The 23,637-nt window shown below is 38.9% G+C and overlaps 1 protein-coding gene across 9 annotated transcripts in view; it reads left to right on the top strand.

Annotated features, from left to right (window-relative positions):
* Positions 1-23,637, top strand: part of CADPS (calcium dependent secretion activator) — a 470,394-nt gene that overhangs the window by 309,182 nt on the left and 137,575 nt on the right. For 7 of the 9 annotated variants that reach the window (XM_011358441.1, XM_011358442.1, XM_011358446.1 and 4 more), the window contains 2 exons: positions 7,794-7,902; positions 14,108-14,320. In XM_011358441.1, coding sequence (XP_011356743.1) covers positions 7,794-7,902; positions 14,108-14,320 — 322 coding nt within the window. Of the gene's footprint in view, positions 1-7,793; positions 7,903-14,107; positions 14,321-19,115; positions 19,128-23,637 lie in introns of all 9 variants that reach the window. The other 2 variants (XM_011358440.1, XM_023529674.1) reach the window with 1 other exon arrangement.

Below are 23,637 nucleotides of genomic sequence, written 5' to 3'. Positions count from 1 at the left end.
GGAAATGTGCCAAAAATATCGATGAAGCCATGTCTGTACAATATGCACTGGGTGAAAAAGGAGAAAATGATGGTTTTAGGCCATACAACTAGAACACAAATGCTTTAGGGCCTTCACATTGAGGCTTCTACCAAGAGAATTACACAGTAGCTAAAAAACAAGCTCTGCTCACGTGTGAAAACCGTAAAAGGGGATAAGCCATCTAAAGCTCAACATCTTGCCTAGGAAGGCACAAGAATATGAGGATTTCATGAGATGTTTCACATACATGTGATGCTCATTAACTTTAAAGAGCCAGTGAGATGCTTTGGTTACATCTATCTCCCAGATTAAACCTGTTTCAACCTAAATCAGATGCCTTACATCCTTGGTGGCCTGCAGAATGACATGAGAGCCCGACCATCACAAATATAATGGAAGAGCAAAGATGAGAACTCATGTCTTCTGTTTCTTTTCTTGCCCTGTTCCCCACAGCAACGTCTAAAGGCAATTTTGGGGGCCTCCCTAGAAAATACTGCATTATTTTTAGACTCTTCCCATTTTTTCCTCTCTGTTGTTTAAGTCATCACATCTACAGGTGCTTTATCAAAATGACAAAGAAAAAACACCCCCTTTGAAACAACTCCAATACCAACATAGTTGCATAAGATAAGGTCAAGGGCACAAGTGTTGGCCCTATTCAAGGGAGGTAAAAATATCCCAGGTTGCTTGAAGAGAAGGATGGCAGTCCAAAAGTGGCGATCAGCACCCTACGGCCGCATGCAGTGTTGAATTTAGTCATACATACAAATTATTTTCAGTTTGGTTTTTTTTTTTTTTTAGGCACCAAATCCTTCCACTCAAAATGCAAGTGAAACCAGGTGAAGCCCTCTAGACAGTTTGGGAAGGAGTGAGAGAGCTGGGGAAGGAAGCAGATTCCACTAAGGCTACCCTGAGTTTCCAGGCAGCCTCAGAGGGAGCTCTGTGGAGAATGGTGTGAAAACCACCATACAAGAAGCATATCTATCCCAGTGACTTACTGAATGTTTCTCTCACTCAGATGTTAGGTCTTATGGAGTGTTTTCTATAGAGAGTTTGCGACACATAATTTCCAACATGATTATGAATTCCATGAGATTTAATAAAAGGAAATGCGTTTGAAAATCCTGAGAAAAACACACCCAACATCGGTCTCCTCAAAATCATCTCTTCTCCTGCCCTATTCTCTCTCTCTCTCTCTGTCTCTCTAACACACGCATACACACACATACACACACACACACTCACAGACACTCACATGCACACAGAGTCTACATGTATGTCTATAATACAGAACTATTAAAATTCTCCATAAGTGAAATTTCCTTTTAGTGCTACTACCTTGGAGAATCAAAAGATAGGTTATAAATGGACTTCCTACTAACCAAGGACAAAGGACATTCTCACAGCGATGTTGAACCAAAGCAGCAATTCCCATTTTTAAGAATCAGGGCTAAAATTATTATAGATGTAGCCAGAGTCTGCCCTGAGAAAGGAATGAAGCACTTGCAGGGTGTTTCTGGGCCAGAGACTTAAGTGATCCTACAAGATAAGATAATGTTCACCAAGTTAAAACCTAGCCCACTTGCACTGGGTATTCTTCGAAATGCAGATCCCAAGGTGCCATTCGGAAGACTCAGATGCAGCAGATCTGGGACGAGGCCCAGAAATCTGTGTTTTACAAGCATGCCGAGAGTACTGATGAAGGCTGTCCAGAGACTACCTTTGGAGAAACATTTTCCCTTGTAAAATGAAAGCTCCCATTCCCTTTACACCACACCCTCTCAGAGTTTATGTTCTCCATGGAGCTGAGCACCAGAGTAGCTAAATAGATGATTATGTGCAAATGACGAAATAAACCTTCCTCAGTCCTGGTCCTTGAAATTCCAGTATATGCCCTAAGGCAATGGTTCCCAATTTTTTTGGCACCAGGGACTGGTGCTCCTATGAGAATCTAATGCCTGATGATCTGAGGTGGAGCTGAGGTGGTGATGCTCATGCTGGAGAGCCGCTGCAAATACATATGAAACTTTGCTCATTCACTATAGTTTACTTCCTGCTGTGTTGCCCGGTTCCTAACAGGCCACAGACCCGTATTGGTCCACCCCTGCCCTAAGGACATGACTTTGGATCCTAAGCCAAAGATTAAAGTAAAATGGGTCCTCAGCACCCCAAGTCAAGAAATTGCTGGGTACACTCATTCTAAACCCCAGGGGCCATAGTAAGGACCAAACACATTGTTAGGATGGTGACCAATGCTAATGATGAAGGTACCAATTCCACCTGGAGCTCCCCACGTGGGTGAGTAAGGGGAGGAGTGAAACAGCCAACTCATCATCTATACCAGGCTAGAAATTCTCATCTCTATCATCTTTTTGTTTTACTGTTTTTCTTCTATGCCTATAATATTTCGAGTTAAAATCGGTTTTTGATTGGTCTTCAGCCAAAATATTTCTTAAGTATTTCACCCCTGTTAGCACCATGCAAACCGAAATAGTCTGTGTTTACTCTAATAATGCTAATAATTGCTTTTATTTATATGGTCTCTCAGAGTTTACAAAGTGGTCATCAGTTGGTCTTCACAACCTTTGTGTACTATAGTGAGGACAAGTCTTATCCCCATTTTACATTAGAGGAAACTGAGGCCGAGAGTGGCCGAATGACTTGCCCAAGGTCAATGGTTCATAGACAGCTAATATGAAATCTAATATAGGTCTGACTCGCAAAACCTTCCATGACTCCAAGCACTTAGGTGGGACTGAGACTCAAAGAAATTTTATGTGTATACGATTTCTAGCACTTACTTACTTTGCATCAGATAGAACAAATGTGACCCCTAAATCTGTATCCTATTTATGATTCACTACAAATAATATAACTAAAAACTCTCACTGTTCCAGCTTTCAGAGAAATTACTAAATCTGAATGAGATGAAATATTGTCAAATAATTAAAATGCCTTGGAATACAGCAGTTGTCACCAGGAAACAGGATTAAAATAACTTAACCATGAAAATGAATTGTAAGACATATAAGTGAGTGATTTAGAACTATGAATGAATGTTTATTTTTCCCACTTAGCTTCCCAATTACCATAAAGGGCATTTATATTTATATTCCTGTTGCAGATGACAATGATCAATCCAAACTAGCTTAAATTTGAAAAGGGGAAGAATTGTATTGGTTAGTTAATTAAGCTAGTAATTAATTAGAGTCTACTGGCATGGCTACATCCAGGGCTTAAACAAAACAATCAAGACTAAGTTTCTCTCTCTATATATATACCGTCTCCTGCCTCTGCTTTCCTCTGAGCTGGCTTTGCCCTCAATCAAGCTCTCTTCATGCATTGGAATCTGGTCAGTCAGGGCTTAGAATAGTTTAGCAGCCCTAGAGGAAACAAAGCATTTCACTCCCAGTAGTTCTAGCAGAGGCCTCTGTTGAGCTTTCATTAGCCCAAAGTGGTCACGTGCCCATCCCTGCACCAATCACTCTTGCCAAGGAGATGAAAGGATGATTGGCCAGACCTGGCCACACGTCTGTCCCACCCACCCTACCTTCGTCTAGAGGCACAATTAGCCCTACACAAACTATACGGGCTGAAAGTGGTGAAGAAGGCGATTCCCCATGGAAAATCAAGATTCAGTCACCACAGGGAAATGAGTGCTTTGCATGCAAACATAAGAAATGTCTCACAGTGGTTATCATCATCTCTATTTAAAGATAATGAAATGGAGTCCCAGTAAAATTAAGTGAACTGCCGGAGATTACAAACCCAGAATAATTGAACTGAGAATCAAATCCCGGTTTGATTGGAGTAGTCTCCCTCTACTCCACTAAGTGGCCTTCGTGTCTGTGTCAATCAGGAGTCTGGCATTTGGACTTTGTGATTCTCCATACACAACCATGTCAGGAATTCTGTGCTTTGCATCATACAAATTTTCTCCATTCTCAGATCTTGGCTCAGTCAGTCGGTATTTCCCTATGAAAACCTTCCCTGACCACCCAACTAGACCATATCGCCAAGCTTTTACAGTACCATCCATCTCTCTTTTTAACACTTATTACCATTAAAGTTAGACATTTCTGATATGCTATTAATATCTGCCTTTCCACTAGACATTAGGGTAGGAACCATATCTGGTTTCGTATATGTTTGTATTCCCAACACCAAATATACTAAATTTTGTTGAATGAATAAATGAATGAATCAATCAATCAACCAATCAATCAATCAATCTGACATAAAGAAAGAATTCTTTTCTAAAATGTAGTATATGAACTTTGGACAAGGATTAGTGACCAGGGTTCAGTAAAAATAACAGCTGAGTCATTCTCAAAGAAAGATAGTAAAGAAAAAAAAAGGAGATTATATAAAATGTATTCTATTATTAGTTGTATGTTCAAGTATTGTCGTCTTCCATGGGTGATGGGAGAAAGAAGGGAGAGTTGGAGGCAAGAAAGGATTGACCCTCTTACCTCATAACTAGGCTCTAATTGCTAAATATAATTGAAACTTAGGACACTAACATTTCTAGACAGTTTTTATATAATAAAATAATGGTTCTCCAACTTTAGTGTTCATCAATATCTGAGACAATTATGAAAAATATATTATTTTTTTATTACATACACTTTTTTATTTTTGTATTTTATAGATGCTATTTTTTATTAAATTTATCAGAGTGACTCTCGAGGTCCACCCTGACCTGACGTTCTGTTTCAATTGGTCTGACTTTAAAATCTGCATATTTATAACCTGCCCCCAATATATACAAATACTCTAACAAGGGCGGCCTCATCCACTCTTTAAGAAATATTATTTCAAACTTTTTTCTAATTTAAATAAGTGTTTGGAAATGAGCGAAGGGGTTTCTTGTGTACCTAAGATTCAACCACCTAAGATTCAACCACCTTTAAAACAAAACCTCAAAGACTGTAGCCTCAGAAGTCCCTACAACTCATCCCATGATTCCATGAGAAGGTACATAGCAGCTGAAAATCCCAAAGATGTAAAAATTGTTGTCTGTTAAGCCCTTCCTTCAAGAGTGCACTTTCAGATGTCGGCCGGTCATTTGCAATCACTAGATCTTCATATTTTCCATCGTTCTAGTCCCGGCTTTCAGGCTGGGGTGGCTGACTGACTTCCAACATGTACTTTAAGCTTCTATTCCATTATTACAATAGCACTATCTCATTAATTTTCATCAAAATACAGTTTGAACTCCTCTGTGACAGAGAAACATGCATTTTACTGGGAATAGCTTTCATTTATTTAGCGATGTCTTCTGGAAGCTTAAAAAAATATCAAGCTCCCAAACCTTTGCTCTTCACTCACCCTTGAGCGCTCTAGAGAAACAGAGGTAGCCCTTCAAACGTGCATTAATGAAACATATTCAAAGAGAAATCACTTCTGCCCCTCCTTTATTTCCTAAAATAAACTGCCAAATCTCAAGTTGAAATGTTCTTAACACACCAACTCGAGTTTGTTTTAGCTCGTTTGTCAGAAACAACTTCCACAGTATTGCCAGAAGAGGGCAGCAGCAGACAGTGCTCCAAGAAAGAAGCAACCGAAATAGAAGAGGAAAAATCAAAAAGCCCAAAGCGAGTAGTAATAGTAAATGCATGATCTTGAAATAATACCCTTCTGTTGTGATTTTTTTTTTCTGATCTCAAGTGCGTGTCTGAAACTCTCTATTAGTTTGGGTAATCGTTATATTAGCAAACTATCATCTCTTGTGTTGCCAAAGACAAGTGAAAATCACCATCCCACTGTTCCAGCTATATCTGTGATCACTGTCATGCTGGTGGATGGATGTGGGGGGAGGCAGGGACAAGCATGGGGGATCAGTTATCTGTGGAATCAGCAATGAATTGGAAAAGCCTGGTGCTGTGCTTAGAAGAACGTATGTAAATTTGCGAGGAGAAAACCTCTTTATTAAATTATACGCACTCAACTTTCTAGAACCAATGAGACTCAATTAGTGAATGTCCATTGTATGGTGGATTTTGTTTATGGAAAGGAAATTATAACCAAGATGTATGACTCTCTAGGCCAACTTTCAAAAGATTCATAATCTAGTAGGCCAAAATACCTACTCAGCTATTCTACATTAGAATGTTAGTACCGGATGCAAGGAAACTACTTACATAATGCATATATTGTTTGCTATGTGAGTGTTGCACATGCTGTATTAAGCCTTTCACTGCTCAATTAATCCTCTAGCTCCAATAACATGCAGGTATAAATGCAGATGAAGACTCTGAGATTTAGATGGGTGACAACTTATCAGACCTGAGATGGAGCCCCAGGCCTGAGTGAGCACCAAGCTTACATTCTTAAACCTCGTTTTTAAGAAAAGAAAATGCTATCAGTTGTTCTGCTCATTACGAAGAATATTTTTTTTTCCACTTATGGAAATTCTCTTAGTGATCCGGCCTTATATTTCCCTTGAATCCCGTCAGGACCTTGCAATGTAAGGTTCTGCATACTATATGCATTATAAAGGAACCAAAGTTGTGCAGAAAGTTTTCATCAGGAACCAACAGAGGGCAGCAACAGATAAACGAACCAGTAAAACATTCTCCCATGGACTCCCTTTATCTTGCCACCAAGACCTTCAGGCCGTACAGACTGTGCAGGAGATGTGTGCAGCACTTGCGAGTGCCAATTTCTTATCAGCATTTTAAAAAAGATAAATCTCACCATGGAGAAGGAGACTAACATGTCCCCAGCAGGGATGAAAGTTTACTTAAAAAAATGTCTCTTTAAATAAAGGGAACTAAGAGATGAGGGATATGGCACTACTTCGCCAAGACATTTGACATCCATAGATAGTAAATATGCCCACAAGCTTTTAACCCAAAGCCCGAAGGATATTCGCTCTCCCATGGACTCGTTGCAGACAAGCCGGATTTAGAAATGCTAAGTATCCACTCTGGTTCTGAATGCACCGTGGCGACAAGGTCCTGAAGGCCAGCCTGCAGCCGCAGAGTGCCCACCTGGCACTGGCATGCATGCTCATGTCGATAGTGAGGCCTGCACCAGTGACAATAGTCATGCTGTCGAGGCTAAGGATAGCTCTACCGTGACTGGCACCTAGCAATCAAGCACTCATTGATTATGACAGCATGTCACTCCTGCATTTGTCTCAGATGAAGGGAAGACTTTTCAAAGGCACTCCCTCAGTGGAAGGAGGGGCGGGGGGACAAAATGTGTGGCTTGGTGCTGAGAGTTGGCCTGCAAAAAGTGAAATACTAAAAAAAATATTTAAAAGTTGGAGCAAAAATAGTGTTGTCCCTAACTTCTGACCAAAGGCCTGTGTTATGTCTGTGAGCTTGGCAGTGTCAGCTAGCACCAGAGTCATGTTAGGTAAAACCTATACAATTGCCACTATTCAACCAATTTTGACCTCCAAAAATGGTGATTTCATCTTAACCTAATTAAACTAACAGCAATAACGATAATGGCTAACTACTATCAAGCAATTACTAAGCATCAGGAAAAGATTCTAAGCACATTCCACATGTGAACTCATTTAATCCTCACAATAAGAGAGTGAGGAGGTGGATTCTCAGATTATATCCAGTCTATAGCTGAGGTAACAGAGGACCAGAGAGGCTAAGTAACTTGTCCCACATCACACAGCCAGAAGGTGATAGAAATTCAATTTGAAACCATCTCCTGAGTGCAGGGCCTCAGGGGAAAGGACGTGCTTAAAGGGTGAAGGATGATGGGTTCTAGGGGCCCACCTCATAATCTGTGCTTTTCCTTCCCAGGTCAGTCAGTACACCTTTGCCATGTGCAGTTATCGGGAGAAAAAAGCAGAGCCTCAGGAACTTCTACAACTGGATGGCTACACTGTGGATTACACCGACCCCCAGCCAGGTACCCACACACCCTCTAACCATGAGCCCACCAAACTCTCCCCCTTCCCAAATCAATGGTCAACTAATACTTACTGGGTCCTTACTCCATGCTCAGCATTCAGCTGTGTTCCCAGGATTTCACAGGTGACCAGGAAAGCCACAGTCCCTGATCTTGTAGAATTTCTATTCTGGTTGAGTAAATGCCATCTTAATCAAGAGCTTTAGTTTTAATCAAGGAATCCTTGTAAAATCAAAAAGAAAACATCATATATTTTCTATTACATAGCTATGCCCACAAATATTTACTCCACCCTAGAATGCTAAAAAAAAAAAAAAAATTCTGAAAAAGAAATTTTATGTGCACACCAAGGACCATTTGTGTGTGTGTGTGTGTGTGTGTGTGTGTGTGTGTGTGTGTGTGTGTGTTGTTTTTCACCAGTGATATATGGCCTTGGAAGGTATTGTGTCCAAATAAGCCTAGCCATCTCTGTTCATTACAATTCAAGGTTAGCTGATGGCATTTGAAAAGAAAGCCCTCATTGAATATCTTTTTTCCTATGAAGAGACCAATCCACAAGCATAGACATCTAAGCTCCTAAGGCTTATGTAACTAAGAGAACCACACAAATGGTTGTATTTCTCATAAGTTCTACATCCTGCCCCTCACACCTCTCCCCACCCCCATTTTATCTTTTTCTGAGAAAAAAAAATGAATAGAAATCAGCCTCAAAGAACCTTCAGAATGGGGGGGATGTGTGTGAAATCATTTCAGCATATTAATGAACAACAAGCACCAACAGCCCTCTCCCAGAGAAGTTTATTTTTATGCCAAATCTGCACAAGGGAAGCATTTCCAACCATACTGCATTATTTGGCCCAAAACCTTTTTTTCTACTCCCATATTGCTCTTCCACATGCAACAAAATACACAAAAAAGAAAAACAGAGTTTGAGAGAAGATGGGCCGTTAACCTGAAAAGGTGTGGCAGGGAAAGCCTTAGGCCTGGCCCACTTAGGAAAATTAGTACCTTCAGCATCCCAAACTTGAATGACTTGGACCAGCCACACACCCTAAGACTTCCAATGGTAATTAGCATCCTGCCAGAGCATGATAAAGAGCTGACCATGTAAGGAGTGAATTAAAGGCTTTATCTGGAAATCCTTCATAATGAATAGAACCTCTGAGTTCTATTGAAACAATTTCATGCAACATCTTGTTGAAAGAATATGGCTCCTGCACTAAGAAACCGGCCCTCAGGGTGTTTTGTGATGGTTTGTGATCTTCTCAAACCATTGAGTTCCCTTCAGAAAAATAGATTTGGTCTTTCCTAAGACCCACATGTTAAAAAGTGGGAGGATAAGGAGCCAATATGAGGAGGAAAAATGATCACATCTCGTGACAATAATTCCTTTTAAGCCAGTTCACCACTCTTTTCCTTGACATGATTGTACTTGGTCATCATCATAATCTTATTCACTAAGTTGATAGGACCAGGATTGTCATCCCATTTTGTAAAGGAAGAAACTGTGCTAGAACTCGAGGTCTAGCTCATGTCACCTTTTGGCACTTGCAGTAAAACGTAGCTATGTATACAGCTATAGCAAAGCTATAGTTGTTATTTTTATCATATGAAAGCAGAATTCTCTTCCTATGGGAGGGCAGGAGTGGGGAGAGAGCTGTTCTATCTACATGCAAAAGGAGTGTGCGCATAAATTATAAAAGCTTCTCCTTTTTTTTCCACATTGGTCCCATAGGATATAATTTATAAATTCCTTTACCAAAGATGTAAATGGAAAGTAAATTGATTATGTTCTTGAGAATAATAAGCGGCTTCTTCTCTGCCTTTCTGTGTGCCAAGTCCTATTTATTTTCGAAATAACATTTGATTGAAAATGAAATTTAAATACTTCCAATTGTCATAAGAAAAGTCTAACTCGGAATTTCTTAAAGAGCGCTTGTTAAAAACAGAAGTTCCTGGGCCCCAAACCTAACATATGAACCAGAAGGAGAGAAGGTAGAATCCTCATATTTCAATAAGCCTTGTCAGGGCTTCTTATCCACAGTAAATTTTCCCAGCTAGAGAGCAAAGTAATGTACAATTTAGCCAATGTCCACAGAGATGTGAAGAGTCTTCCCAATTGCTCCCCTGAAAAGTGAGTATGCAAGTAGAGAAGGACATCTGAGTCCATCTGTCCCCCTCCTCCTCTTGGCTTTGTCCAGGTTGTCAGTGAAACCAACTGGTGGAGATGTTTATGGGACAGGTAGCCTTGTAGCTGTGGACGTCCTTGCCTTTGTACCAGCCTGGGATCTAGTAGTCACCTAGACACCGCCATTCAGGCCAAATTGACACTATCAGTTTTGAGATCCTTGAAATATTAATCTGGGGAATTGGTAGATAACTATGTAAGTTTTACATATAAGCTACTCATTTTAAGCTACAGATGAAAATGCTTCACTTTACCTTTCCATAGAGATGGTTTAGAGAGTATGAGACAATCTCTCAATTCCTATTAGATTAAGTAATGAAATCTTCAAATTAAATGATACTGATTCAGAATAATTCAACGGAACAATTTAAATGACTAAATTAAATCTTCAATAACTTTACCATTACAAATAGACTACATCTATGTGTGTCGTTAGCCAGTCTCTCCCCCAGGGAGCAGGCCAACATTCCTTGCCTGGTCTGCCTCCATCTGTTCCCAGATGTATCTTCTTGTTCTTGACAGGTCAGTACCTGTGGGGTACTCCACAGAGAGCCCGTGCTCTGTCGTATATCGCATTTTGCGGATTCGGACCCGGGGATCGCTACCTCGTCTAAGACTCTGCTGCCTTAAAGCGTGCACTGATGTTTATTTTGCTTTCTCCTCCATTGGTTTTCTTACAACTGGCTTGCTTTACTCTTTCCTTGCGCTTGTTGGTGTGTCTTGGTCTCCCGTGTTTTCTGAAAAAGCTCTGTTGCTCTCCACTACTCTCATTGTCATTGCTTCCGCTGCTTTAGATGTTTCTCTTTGCCCTGCTCACTCCACGATTAGGCTTCATTCTGTTAGTAACATCCTCAGAGAGCTGTTACTGTGTGCCAGCCATGTGGCCCAGGCTTCGCAGTCATACAGCACAGTGGTTACAGTCGTCAGCTCTGGAGTCAGAAAGCCAGGATTAGAAGCCCACCTCTGATGCTCACAGCCCTACGTTGTGTTCATGGGCCAGTTATCGCCTTTTCTGTGACTCAGTTTCTTCATTTATAAAGTGAGAATAATAGTACGTACCTCAGGGGGCTGTTGGAAGGATTAAATAAAAATCTGAAAACTTCTTAGAATCTTTCTATCTCTACTTCTTTATTTCCCGAGGCAACCCCATGAACTGACTTTCTGACAGTAGCTCCAAAAACGTAGCCTCCCCACTCCAACTACAGACTGCGAGAGAGGGGAGACGTTGGAAACGGGGAAGTTCCCATCCAGGGGTGTCTACTTGGCATTCTTTTACAGTATCAAAGTAGCTCATCCCAAAGGTTACCATGAGATTGCACTACAGAAAGTCGATTAACCACTCTTCTTTTAAGCTCCTTCTTCCCACTTCTCAGGGCTTGAAGCATCCCTCGAAGCTTTTCTTCTTCTTCTCACCCCCTCCAGAACTTTCCTGTTTATCACGCCATCCATTTGTCTCATCGGATTTTCCCAGCTTGCTAACTGTACATTATCCTAAACAAAATGCACATTTTAAAACCCTCTATAAGAAATTAGGCAAAATATTCTCTCATAATTGTAACCACCAAAATGTTTTTGTTAAAAATGCTGTCCCACTAGAACTTTCATATAAAAAATTAGCTATTTATTGTTCTCTGGAATCTCTGGAAATTCTAAGTGCAAAACTACCGATTCACAACCACTCTTGTGGAATACACAGCTGAATTAATATTATCAACACATTGGAGAAGTCTTCATGTCACCAGAAATCTTTTCCAATGCCAAGTGCCAAACAGGTTTGGCCAAACAGTGACTGGGCCTTGTTGGGAATTTGGGAATGCTAATCACTCCAATCATTATCCTCTCATTTTTAACTGATAATGGGGCGGGGGGGTGATGATAAGAAATCTGATGAATATATGAAGATTTATTTCTAGCAAGAGAGTACCCAGTGACCCCAAAATATAGACTTTTGGAGCATATTGGTAGACATGATGTAACTTGGGCCTGAGCCCAAAGAGAGGCTTCAACCTTTCTCTCTCTAAATTTTAAACTTGAGAGCTGCCCGCGAAAAAACATGGATTTAAAGTGTTCACTTATTCATTCGAAAAGCATGTGTTGAGCACCTACTATATGCCATGCATCAATCTAGGTACTAGGGACACAGCAATGAACAAAACAGACAAACCCCCTTGTCCTTTTAAAGTAAAGCAAATTATATAGTTTGTTAGATGTTGATAAGAGCTATAGAGAAAAATGAAGCAAGAGAGATGAGTAACGAGGGATGGAGGTGAGAGAAGGCTTGAACAAAATTATGACATTTGAGCAAAGACATGAAGGAAGTGAGGGTACGAATCATGCAGATATCTGGAGGACAAGTTCTAAGCACAGAAAACAAGTGCAAAGGTCCTGAGGTGAGAACATACCTGGAGTGTTTAAGAAACAACAAGAGGCCAGTGTAACCACCACGAAGTGAGTACATGCATGTGCATATGAGAAAGGGAGTAGGAGGAGGATATGAGGGTAGAAACAGTACAGGGTCAATTCGTGTGGGGCCTTGCAGGCTTTGTCAGAACCTTCACTATCCTCTGAATAAAATGAGAGTCATTGGCAGGTTTTGAGTAAAGGAGTGACATGACATGACTCTCTTGCTAAATCAATTACTCTGGCTGCCATGTTGAGAATCAACTATAGAGAGTGAGGATGGAGGCAGACGGATCAGATAGGAAGCTATTAAAATAATCCAAGTGAGAGATGAGTATGGCTAGATTCAGGGTGGCAGCACTAAAGATGGAAGAAAGGGTCAAATTTGAGTATAATGTCCTGAAGGTAGAACCATCAGGATTCCATTGGAAATGGGTAGCGAAAAAAAGCGGGGAGTCAAAAAGGACCCCAAGGTGTGGGCTTGAGCAAATAAAGGGATGCGCTCAGCTTTATGGAGGAATTTGGGAGAAAGACCAGGAGTTCGGTGTCACCTATAATAAGCTTGAGATGCCTATTAGCCTTCCATGTGGAGAAGTCAAGAAAACCATTAGATATTCAGGTCTGCATTTCAAAGGGAGAGGTCCAGGATGGAGGGAGAAATGTGGAGACCATGAGCATATTCATGCTATTTAAGACTGGATGCTATCATTGTGGGAGAGGATGTAGATAAAGAAAAGAAGAGGTCCAAGGACAGAACACCAGGATGCTCCAAGATTTAAAGGGCAGGAGGAGGAAGAGGAACCAGCAAATAAGATTGACAAGCAGCAGCTGGGAAGGGAGGAGGAAATCAGGTGACTTGGAGCCAAGTGAAGGAAGCATTTCAAAGAAAATAGAGTGAGTGTCAAATGCTGCTGATAAGTAGAAGGATCAAATAAAATTAGGACTTTGAATTGATCACTGGATTCAGCAGTGTGGAAGTCATTGGTGACCTTGACAAGTTTCAGTGGGGTTGTAGCCTGATTGAAGGGGCTTTAAGGCAGAATAGTTGAGAGAGACCCTTGGTACTAGAGGCATGGTCCTTGGACTAATGTCGTCTTCATTGTCCAGGAACTTGTTAGAAATGCAGAATCTCACGCTCTTCCCTGGACATACTGAATCATAAGCTGCTTTCTACCCAGATTCCTGTGGATTCACATGTGGACTTAAATTTGAACAGCGCTGGTAGAGATTCTCCCTATACAGTAAAGAGAAGAACAATAGGACAGCAGCTGAAGGGAGAGGTGGGGGTCAAGAGATGTTTTTGTTTATTTGTTTGTTTGTTTAAAAGATGAGAAGAATAGTAGCATATTTACAGATAGGTGTTTACCCAGCCCATAGGCAGCCTGTCTAATAATTCTATCCTCAGGCAGAGACAAGAGCCATGCTCGAAACATCTCTTTAACATCATGGTCCCACTCTGTGGCCAAATGGGTGTCGGACTTCCCATCCTGGAGTCAGATAAATAGCTCCTCCCCTCTCCAGCCAAAGGAAAAGCAACAGAAACCGCCTTTCTCAAGGCTCAGTCCTGCCAAGAACATTGCAGCTCAGCTTAGGAGTTTTTATTCCCTTTTATTAAAGGTTTGGAGGGCGGCCGAGCCTTCTTCAATGCAGTCAAAGAAGGAGACACCGTGATATTTGCGAGTGATGATGAACAAGATCGAATACTGTGGGTCCAAGCCATGTATCGGGCCACTGGGCAGTCACACAAGCCTGTGCCCCCGACCCAAGTCCAGAAACTCAATGCCAAGGGAGGGAATGTGCCTCAGCTGGATGCCCCCATCTCCCAATTTTGTAAGTAAACATGCCGTTTGTTCAAAATAGCTCTGTAGAGTAAAGTTAGTCTTCCAAAGTTGAATTAGAAATTCTAGTTGCTTTAATATTAAAGATTCATGAAATCATGCTTGCTGAAAAACAATAGTGAATTCAGGAGGGAAAAGTGGGGACAAAAATGTTAGACGAAAGTAATTTTAAATTGCAATACTTGACATTTTCCCCCAAGGACTAAACAAAGGAAAATATATTTTAGGTGGATTTTTTATCTCTTTGTTTTAGTAAGACTTTGGAGTTCACGGCCAAACATGTATTTGTTAGAGTTCTTCAAAAATAGTAGATTATATATGTCCTTGCCTCATTTCTTCCTATTAAAAGTAATTTTAAAGTAATTTTAATTTTAAGTAATTGATGTGAAATAAATTTAAATCTGCAACTTGGGACCATTTAAAAATAAATGATGACATTATCACATGCAGTGGGAAAACAAAACAAAACAAAGAGCTCACAGTACCTAAAACTCCGTTCTGAGCTAAAATATCAGGACCCAAAAATGAAACTATCTCCTTAAACAGCCCTAGTTCATATTTCAGTTTCTTCTCCTCTTACCTCTGCATCTGTTTTAATTTCTTGCCACTTTGCCATGTCTTCTTGCTACCTAGGATGGTTTTTATCTCCCAACCCTTCTGATGCACAGGGCAAGGTGAAATTCAGCATACACTTGGAGATGTTTGTTAAAACAGAGAAGATGGCAAAACTGGAACATAAAGTACCAAATCAAGTAATTCGTTTGAGTTACGATCATTAATTCTAAGTAGAAACTTTTGCCTTACCCCAAGTATCAAGTCAATTAGGGATAATTCAGGGACAAGGCATTTTTAGCAATGATGATGGTAATTCTTTACTTTAGCATTCATTCAGTCTAGCTCATTGAACAAATGTCTAGATGACGAGACACATTAATGAGGAAGACAAACGAGGTCCCTGCTCTCAAGTTACCTGTATCCTAGTGGAGGAATCTAGACAGCAAACAAACCAATCAATAAATAAGATAGTTTCAGACATTGAGAAATACCATGAAGAATGTCATGTCTTGGTGACTGAGTGAGGAGAGGGAAAGAGACAGATGATCTGAGCTTAAGTCCAAATGTTGAGGAGTCAGTCCCACAAATATCCGCAAAAGAGAGAGCAAGTACACAGGCCCACAGCAGAAACTTGCTCTTGTACACAGTACTTTGACATAGTCTCTTCTCTGTTGCTCTTAAACAAAATGTGCACGTGGATGGAATAATTTTGCAGCAATGGCAACTAAATGGAGGTAAATTCTCTTTCTGATGAATTCCATGACCACTTTGTTTAATAGGACTATGTTCTTTTTTTATTACTAAATTTATTGGGGTGACATTGGTTAATAAAATTATACGGGTTTCAAGTGTACGATTCAATAATATGGCATATGAACATTGCATTGTGTGTTTACCACCTAAAGTAAAATTTCTTTCTATCACCATGTATTTGATCCCCTTTAAGACTATGCTCTTAAACCTCGTAATACCTTTTCTGATGAGGAAAGAGTCTTTTTGGATGACAAATACTATGAAGCAGGTGTTCCCAAGAATTCCTGTCCGGTACTAAAGGTTTCGTGAAGGAAGAGGCATTCTTTGTGGGACATTGTAAATCATAACACAATCTCTGTGGGTTTCCACCCCCAAATCCTGAAAGAATAAGTCAGAGGGTGAGGAGGGACTTGAGGGAAAGGGACAGCCCTCGTGACCATAATTACCACCATGCCCCCCACTCTTTTCCTGTGGCGCTCAGGTTTATTTGAGAGCAATAAAGAGAGAAGTCATCATCTCTTTCTAATGGTTTGGTCACTGGTTGAGATAAAGCATACCCAATATTTAATTTAAAAAAAAAAAAAAGCACCTCCGTGATGGAATCCCTCCTTTCACCTTGCCTGACAGGCTCCTTTTAAATAAATTTGGAAATGATACACCTATCATAACCCTCTGAAATGCAGTTATCTGTGTATCAGAAAAACAGTTTCCTAATTATAATCACCATCCAAATCAAGTTCATAAAACATGTATCTCAAGTGATATTTGGAAATTCTGGTCTAATTTCTGAATAATCTCCTTTTCTTCTAAAGTCATGTCACCTTACATTCAGTGTCTCTGTTTTATCATCTGCCCAGATTAGGAAATTAGTACTTGGTTTGTGATTAGCACTACTTTTTTCTCACTAGCGTAGGAAAGAAGAAGGGCATTCAGGAGAAAAATTAAATGGAAAGCAAATACAGATTTTAAAAAGAAGACAACTGATGGAAGCTGCTGAAGAGTGGGGGGATGGCTCTCTTCATGAAAGTACACTGGGGCTCTTGATTTAGATTTCCTTCTGTAGATAGGATTTATTTAGCTATGAAATTAAGGTGTTAGTCATTAGGCATCAGCAGGAAGATTCAGTTGAGTACACATGAGCCTGATATATGTCACTACCCTACTTGACACAGGGAAATTTTATTAGAGAGCGTGTAATGTAGGCTTAGGGATAAGTGAGGTCAGATAATTCATGCCTCTGAAATTCATCAATACCTAGTTGGTGGAACCTGGTGGAGCTACTATCTCTTTAATCACTACCCCAAAATAGGGGTTCTCCAGAGAGTGTGAGGCCCTACCACATCTACAAAAACAAGGCCATCACTTTCAGCCATGCAGATTGTGCACTGCAGGAGGCATTTTTCACATAGACAAAAATATGAATGTCACCTATTGAGTTGTGCAGTGCCCAATCTGTACAACTGTATACCGTGACCGTGTAATAAATGACATTCCTTACTCAGAGCTCCAACCCAATAGTGTTGAACCCAATAATCTCACAGTTATTTTATTATGCTGGAAACAGCACCTCAACACTGCTCCAGATTCTGTCTATTGCTAGTTTAGGCACCTAATAAACACTACCATCAGAGTATCAGCAAGTGAGGCATCTGTTCCCATAATTTAGAATCCAGCAGAGCAAACCAGTCAGGGTTTAACCAACCCACCTTCTGCACCTGATCATTTGCAGTTAGGGGTATATAAAACCCATGAGAGAGATCAAAAAAGTTATCTGTGGTGTCACTGAGTGATTATACATAACAACCAAAAAATGGCTAGGGGTGGGAGGATATATCATAATTTTTAGTGGGATCTGCCACAGAATGGTAGTTATGTCATAGTTACTTCACAGCTGCATTTAATTTGTAAATTCAAACCATCACTATTACACAGATCAGTCAAATGCACAGTGTTGATTCATACTTTGGGTGACCAGATTTGCCTATGACTTCCCTGGTTTTAGTATTAAAGTCCTATGTCCCCGGAAACCCTCCAGTCCTGGGTAAGCTGGGACAAATTGGTCACCTGGTACTACAAAGCAAGGTGATAGAAAATAGAAAACAATTGCGACATAGTTATAAATAGAAAATTTTGATCCCTCACTTACCTTTGGTTCTCAGTCTATATATTGATTTGCTTTAAGTGTCACATCACAAACTTTAAGTCAATCATAGATTCTCTAATAAAAAGAGTAAAAATAATCAAGTATTGCATTTTAAAAAGGTTTCCTTGACTTCCAAAAGGTAAGGGTCATTGTTAAATACTTATTTCTTTACACATCTCATCAAATCCTGTTTTTGAATATTTGTTCAAAGTATTTGCCATTCTTGCAAGTGAATATTTCTTAAGAACAACTTTCAGTGAGTTAACTGTGTAATCACATTATTAGTATCTGTATGGCAAAGGGAAGCTACCGAAAAATGGGTAGAGAAAAATAAACACTCCAGTCTTGTCACGTCGCTGTCTGTTCAAGGGAAACTTGAGAAGGGAACATTTTATAGTTTGTGAAATTGGGAATAATGCAAATCTATTTGGGTCTTTCTAAAATCATTTTAACAGACTTCTGGGTGCAGTTTTTATTTTTTTGCAATTTCAAAAGCTCAATTTCAAAATGAAAAGACACGTCTAAGAAAGAGTGGAGTGGAGTATTTATATGGAATTGTAATTACTGGAAAAAAAAATAGATCCTGCTATTCATTAGTTTGTATGAGACTCTACAATGATTTTGGAAGGGTTCCACCAAACTTTATAACTTTTTTGTTCTTTTGTGGTTTTTTTGGTGTGTGTTGCTGTTGATTTAATTTTCACCTTTTTTTTTTTTTGGTTAAAACTTGAGAAAAATTAAGTCAGTGCCTAGCTATGTAACTTTTTTCAACAACTACTTACAATTTTCTAATTTTTAAGGCCAATGTTGCTTACCTTGGAAATGATGTCCAGATCTGTAGTTGAGGGTTGCCACCATTTATTATGCCAAGTGGCCTGTCATTGAGACACCCGATCCCCCGCCCAACCTATGTTAGAGGAACAGTAAAAATCAGTACCTCGGAGTGGGAGGGGAGTGGTATTTTAACTTTACTATTTGGTCAATGATTATTTGATATATCACTTGCAATGAGTCTCATTTTAATGTCTGTTTCTCAACTAATAACTGTTAATCACATCATAGATCCCCAAAGTTGGGTGTTTTTGAGAATTGTTGTGTTTTTGCTACCACCTAAACAGTCTTCAACAATTGCGGGGGGAGGTCTTGGTTACTGTTGGTTTGGGGGGGTTGATTTTGGTTTTTGTTTTGTTTTGTTTCATTTAAGTTTTCTTGTTCAATCTTTGCTCAAACCCAAGAAGTTTAGCTGCTAGGTTAGAACTCCTGTCTGCTTTCCTGAGCCTTGTTGCTAGTCTTTATGTTATTCTGGTTTGTTCCTTCTTACCCTGCTAACTTCTAGCTGGACTGAAGGGTAAGTGTTCCCCTATAGCTAGCACAGCTCAGATAATCAGACTAGATTATCTGACACCTGCAATGTGCTTTCTCCCTCTCTTTTTAAATCTTCCTTATGTCTAGACTTTGTAGTAAAACTTTTCATGTTATTTTCCTGACCTTAGGTTTGAAATGTAAGCTTCCATATTGAAACTAGGATGCATGTGATGTGTGCATAATTGCCTCCTCTCCTTGGCTTTCATATTGGCATCAAATGATCCTCTGAATAAAGCCAACTATTAACATCTCCTAATTTTTTTCATTTCAAGAATATAACAACAAAATGGCAAATAATACCTCTGTTTCATGGAATTCACAGCTACCTGACTGCTTAATGCCTGAAAACAGATCAGTTTGCACTCTGATAATATATTGTTATTGTTGTTTTTCCTTTCCCATTTCAAAGATTAGAATGATCAGTATATCAATGGTGTGGTAACCATAGATACCTCAATAAATAGAAAAGTGGGCTAAGAAACCCAAAGATGTTAACTGAGCAAGACTTCAAGAAACTGCAGAATACAATTAATAAAGTAAATGTAGTATTTCAACGCTAAAGAATGAATTCTATCTGTCTTGAGGGTGTGCTCTATGTAAGATCCAATGAAAGATTAATTTTGAAAGGAGAACAGTACTACATGGGACCACTACACACAAAAACAGGAAATTAAGGACACGATTAAATCTGTGTAATTTATTCACAAAAGTTTCTAATTCATAATCTCACAATGCTATGGAGGGTTTTGACCCCTGGTCTCGAATGTTCCTCTGCTACTCTCCCAAGAACAATGACAACAATAACTCCTTCAACATCATTTATATTTGTATTATTTTTTTCTAAAAATACACCTGAAAGAGAAAAAAAACTAAAACTTAGTAAAAGCTTTTTCTTTACTGAGTTATTAATAAAAGAGTATACAGTTTCTTAATTAATATAGGGAAAAAGTCTGACCACCAAAAAATGTGTTGAGGGCAGACTTGAAATTAGAGGGAGCTAGAAAAATTGGTCAAGAGAGCAGGCAAATATGTACTTGAGTATTTTGAATGCTAATTTAGAAGTCATAGGTCAGTCATATCATTTCTCTTGATCATTTAATAATAGTCTTTCTAATTCTTTTTGTTTCTTTCTTTAATTTGCTTTCTTCCCCTCACCCCTATTTTTTATTTTGCGTAAGTGTACCCCTGGCTAGCAGACAGATTTTTTTTTTAACACTTCAAGCAGATACTTAATTTAACTTTACTTTCCTTTGAATGTCTGATGAGGCATTTTAAAAAGCTTACCATAGAATGTGAACTTAGTGGGAATTTAGGATTTTGCTCTACTTTTTTTAAAGAATGAAAGGATGGATGAATAGATGATTGAATGAATTTTGTTCTGTGTGAACTTACATGTATTTGCACAACAACGCATTACTATCCTAGTAGATTTCCAAATAATTATTTGCCTTAATTATTTTCTATAGTGTTATTTCATGAGATTTTCACTATATCTTCTTGATTGTCAACTTGCAGTTGCTACGTTGCAGGAATGCAATATCAAAGAATTAATTCAGTATTAACTTAATTTGCATGACCCAAAACCACACTAAATCATTTTCCTCCTCATTGTAAAAGTAAATGGCCTTTTAAAAGAACAAACTCCCGTGATCAGGCCCAAAATTTTCTAAATACCGTGATATGATCTAAATAGACCATATTAAATGAAGATTTATTTCTTTGTTAACTACTTCAGACACATTTAACGTATTATTCACTAATCAGCTGAATATTTTCTTGTCATACGGTAATCTACAGTAAGATACAGGATTAATTAGTCAACTATAGAAAATTTATTTTTGCTCATGTTTCAGGGAATGTAAAAACATCATTTGGTATTCTGTAAATTAATTGAAAATGTAATGACTATAGAAGGGAAAATTACGAATTATCCAATTATTTATTTTGAGATTATCAACAAAATCTCTGTTATGATTTCTATTTAAAGCAGCTGTCTTAAGAAGATTTATAAAAATTAGCATTGAAATACATAGCATATGTTTATCCCCTTGGGTATATGGCCATAGTAATTTTAAGTTGGAGATCTCTGCAGAATTCATTGTGGTCCTTCATAGCTTCTGAAGAAGTCATCCTCTCTTGGCCATGCAAGTTAACTTGATTTAGTCAAAGGGACCGTGGAGGAATTAAGTTGTTTCTCAAGGGCAGTAGGTGTGGGAAGACCAGTCTTTTGCTTGCTGCACAGAGCTCAGGAAGGGCACAACATCCCCTGGTTACTTCATCATGCCAAGAAAAACTCTTCTAGAAAAATCTGTATACAGCCAGCTGCCATCAATCATTGTCATTTCTTTATTTCATGTCTTCTGATGAGGTTGACTACTGTCATTGTTCGTTATTGTCCAAAGCATACATTCACTCTTGTACTGTCAAGCAGATATGACAAGCACACATTTTCCATATAAGAAAGATACAAAGTCACCTTTTAATTTGCAGTTTGGGTTCACAATGACTTTGGAGTTACATTAGCTATTCTCTTGCCTCTAGCATCCATCAGGAGTAACAACAGCCATAACTGTGCTCTGAATTTCAGTGATAAAACAGCTACCTCTGGCTTATTGTAAAAATGATTCATTAAAGAAAAGAGCCTCTCTCAGACAATGTATTAACAATACAATCATAATTATTTTCAACAGCAGAATTTTCTCTAGCCTGTAAAAAGTTCCAAAATGTAATATTACAAAATAAAAAGAGAGATTTAGCCTTTTGTCTTCACTCCCTTAGCTGTTAGATTGATAGGAAAATCTCAGCAAAATGAAAAGCTATATCATTTGAAAGCTGTATCATTCTTCCAAGAAAATTACAATTATTTGGTTGACCTTATTACAATCTTATCTAAAAAAATTTTATATCTGAAACAAGGTCACATAAATATGCTTGCTGTTAAAACAAGACATCATGAAAAATATATTTTTCCCCATTTTGAGGGAGAAAAAGAAAAAGAATAACAAACATAACATAACTGAGAATATCAAACATCACAATTAATTAAAGAACAACATAAATGGTAGGGTGGTCAATTAGGGACATCACTTGAATTTTAATGAAATAGAGAGTAAATAAGGGTATAAAACCTATATAATCGTATCACTTTAGGAACTGATAATTTTCCAATATTCCTTAAATGCCCAGCAAAAAATATTTCTGAGTGAACTTGGGGTAAAGCTTTTGGTTAGTTTCCACCTGAAAGTTTCCAGCCTTCCCTAAGGCTGTGTGTCCATCAGCCTGCTTCTGTGTCATGGATACCATTGATAGTGCTTTATGTTTCCTAATGTAGTTAGGTACCGATATCAGCCTTATTCATATAAATTTCATCTGGTCAGTCTCCTATGCCATGCTGTAAAGGACTTCAAAATCTTAATGCAGTCAACCCCCAGAAGTGAAGCAAGTAGCATTGTTTGGAAGATGTGTTGAATTATGCCCTAGCTACAGAGCCTCTAACGTTACCCGGAGTCCATCTCACTCTCGGCCTTTGAGAGGAGAGCATGCTCTGTCTGCAGAATATTACCCCTTTTCTAATAAACTTACACTTTGACTCTTAAAAAAAAAGTAACATAGTCCATATCAATACATTTGGAGCCCTTGCAAACCAAGCAGGACTTAGGAACTGTTGAGCCAGGTCTGGAAAAGGTAAAGGGTAAAGTCCGGAGCCAGTTCTTCAAATGCAGTAGTCAATCTTTGATTTTTCAAAAAAAAAAAAAAAAAATTAATAAAAAATAGCATTGGTGTGCATCTCTCAAAGCAAGAGATAATTCAAACATTATTGGAGTTTTAAGCAACCACTTTACTCTGCTAATTCTATTTTGCTCACTCTAGTGTTAAAATTCATTTTCATTCTCTTGACACGTGCCAAACGTTGGCAAAGGAAGTGATCCCAAGGTGTTCTGAACTCAAGAATGAACTTTCCCATACTTTGGCTGTGGGCTATTTTCCCCTCGCTAATGTCAACACTTGAGTTTTCCTTTTCTTTAATCAACCAATTCCAATTGTTTTTAGAAGGGAAAATGGAGTTGCAAGGAGCTTTATTTTTTAACGTTCAGCACTGTCGAAGAACAGACTGGGACAGTGCAAGAATGACTATCTGGTGTTGCTTGGGAAGCACCCACAAGTTCTTTGAAACAGAATTTGGAACAGCTGGACCACTGCAGTGTTTTATTTTAAAATAGACAACATATGTAATGCATATGGTCCTAGACATGTATGGAGACACAGGCAGACAATCTGAATGGTATCCAAAGACACCTGCACCTAGAATTCTGTTTCCTTCTATAAGATTTTTTTCCCCTAAGAGCACATGTTCCCACTTTTGGATTTGCAAGATGCCATCTGAATCCCCGTGTGTGTGACTCCTTAATAAAGTCAGTGGGAAGTTTCCTGGGATGAAGGTGTCAGAGTACGTCCGTTAATAAACACTTCCTAAGGACCTGGCTCCTCTGGGA

The sequence above is a fragment of the Pteropus vampyrus genome, unplaced genomic scaffold (assembly GCF_000151845.1).
Source record: "Pteropus vampyrus isolate Shadow unplaced genomic scaffold, Pvam_2.0 Scaffold41, whole genome shotgun sequence".
NCBI lineage: Eukaryota > Metazoa > Chordata > Mammalia > Chiroptera > Pteropodidae > Pteropus > Pteropus vampyrus.
This window is presented reverse-complemented; position numbering and strand designations above follow the sequence as displayed.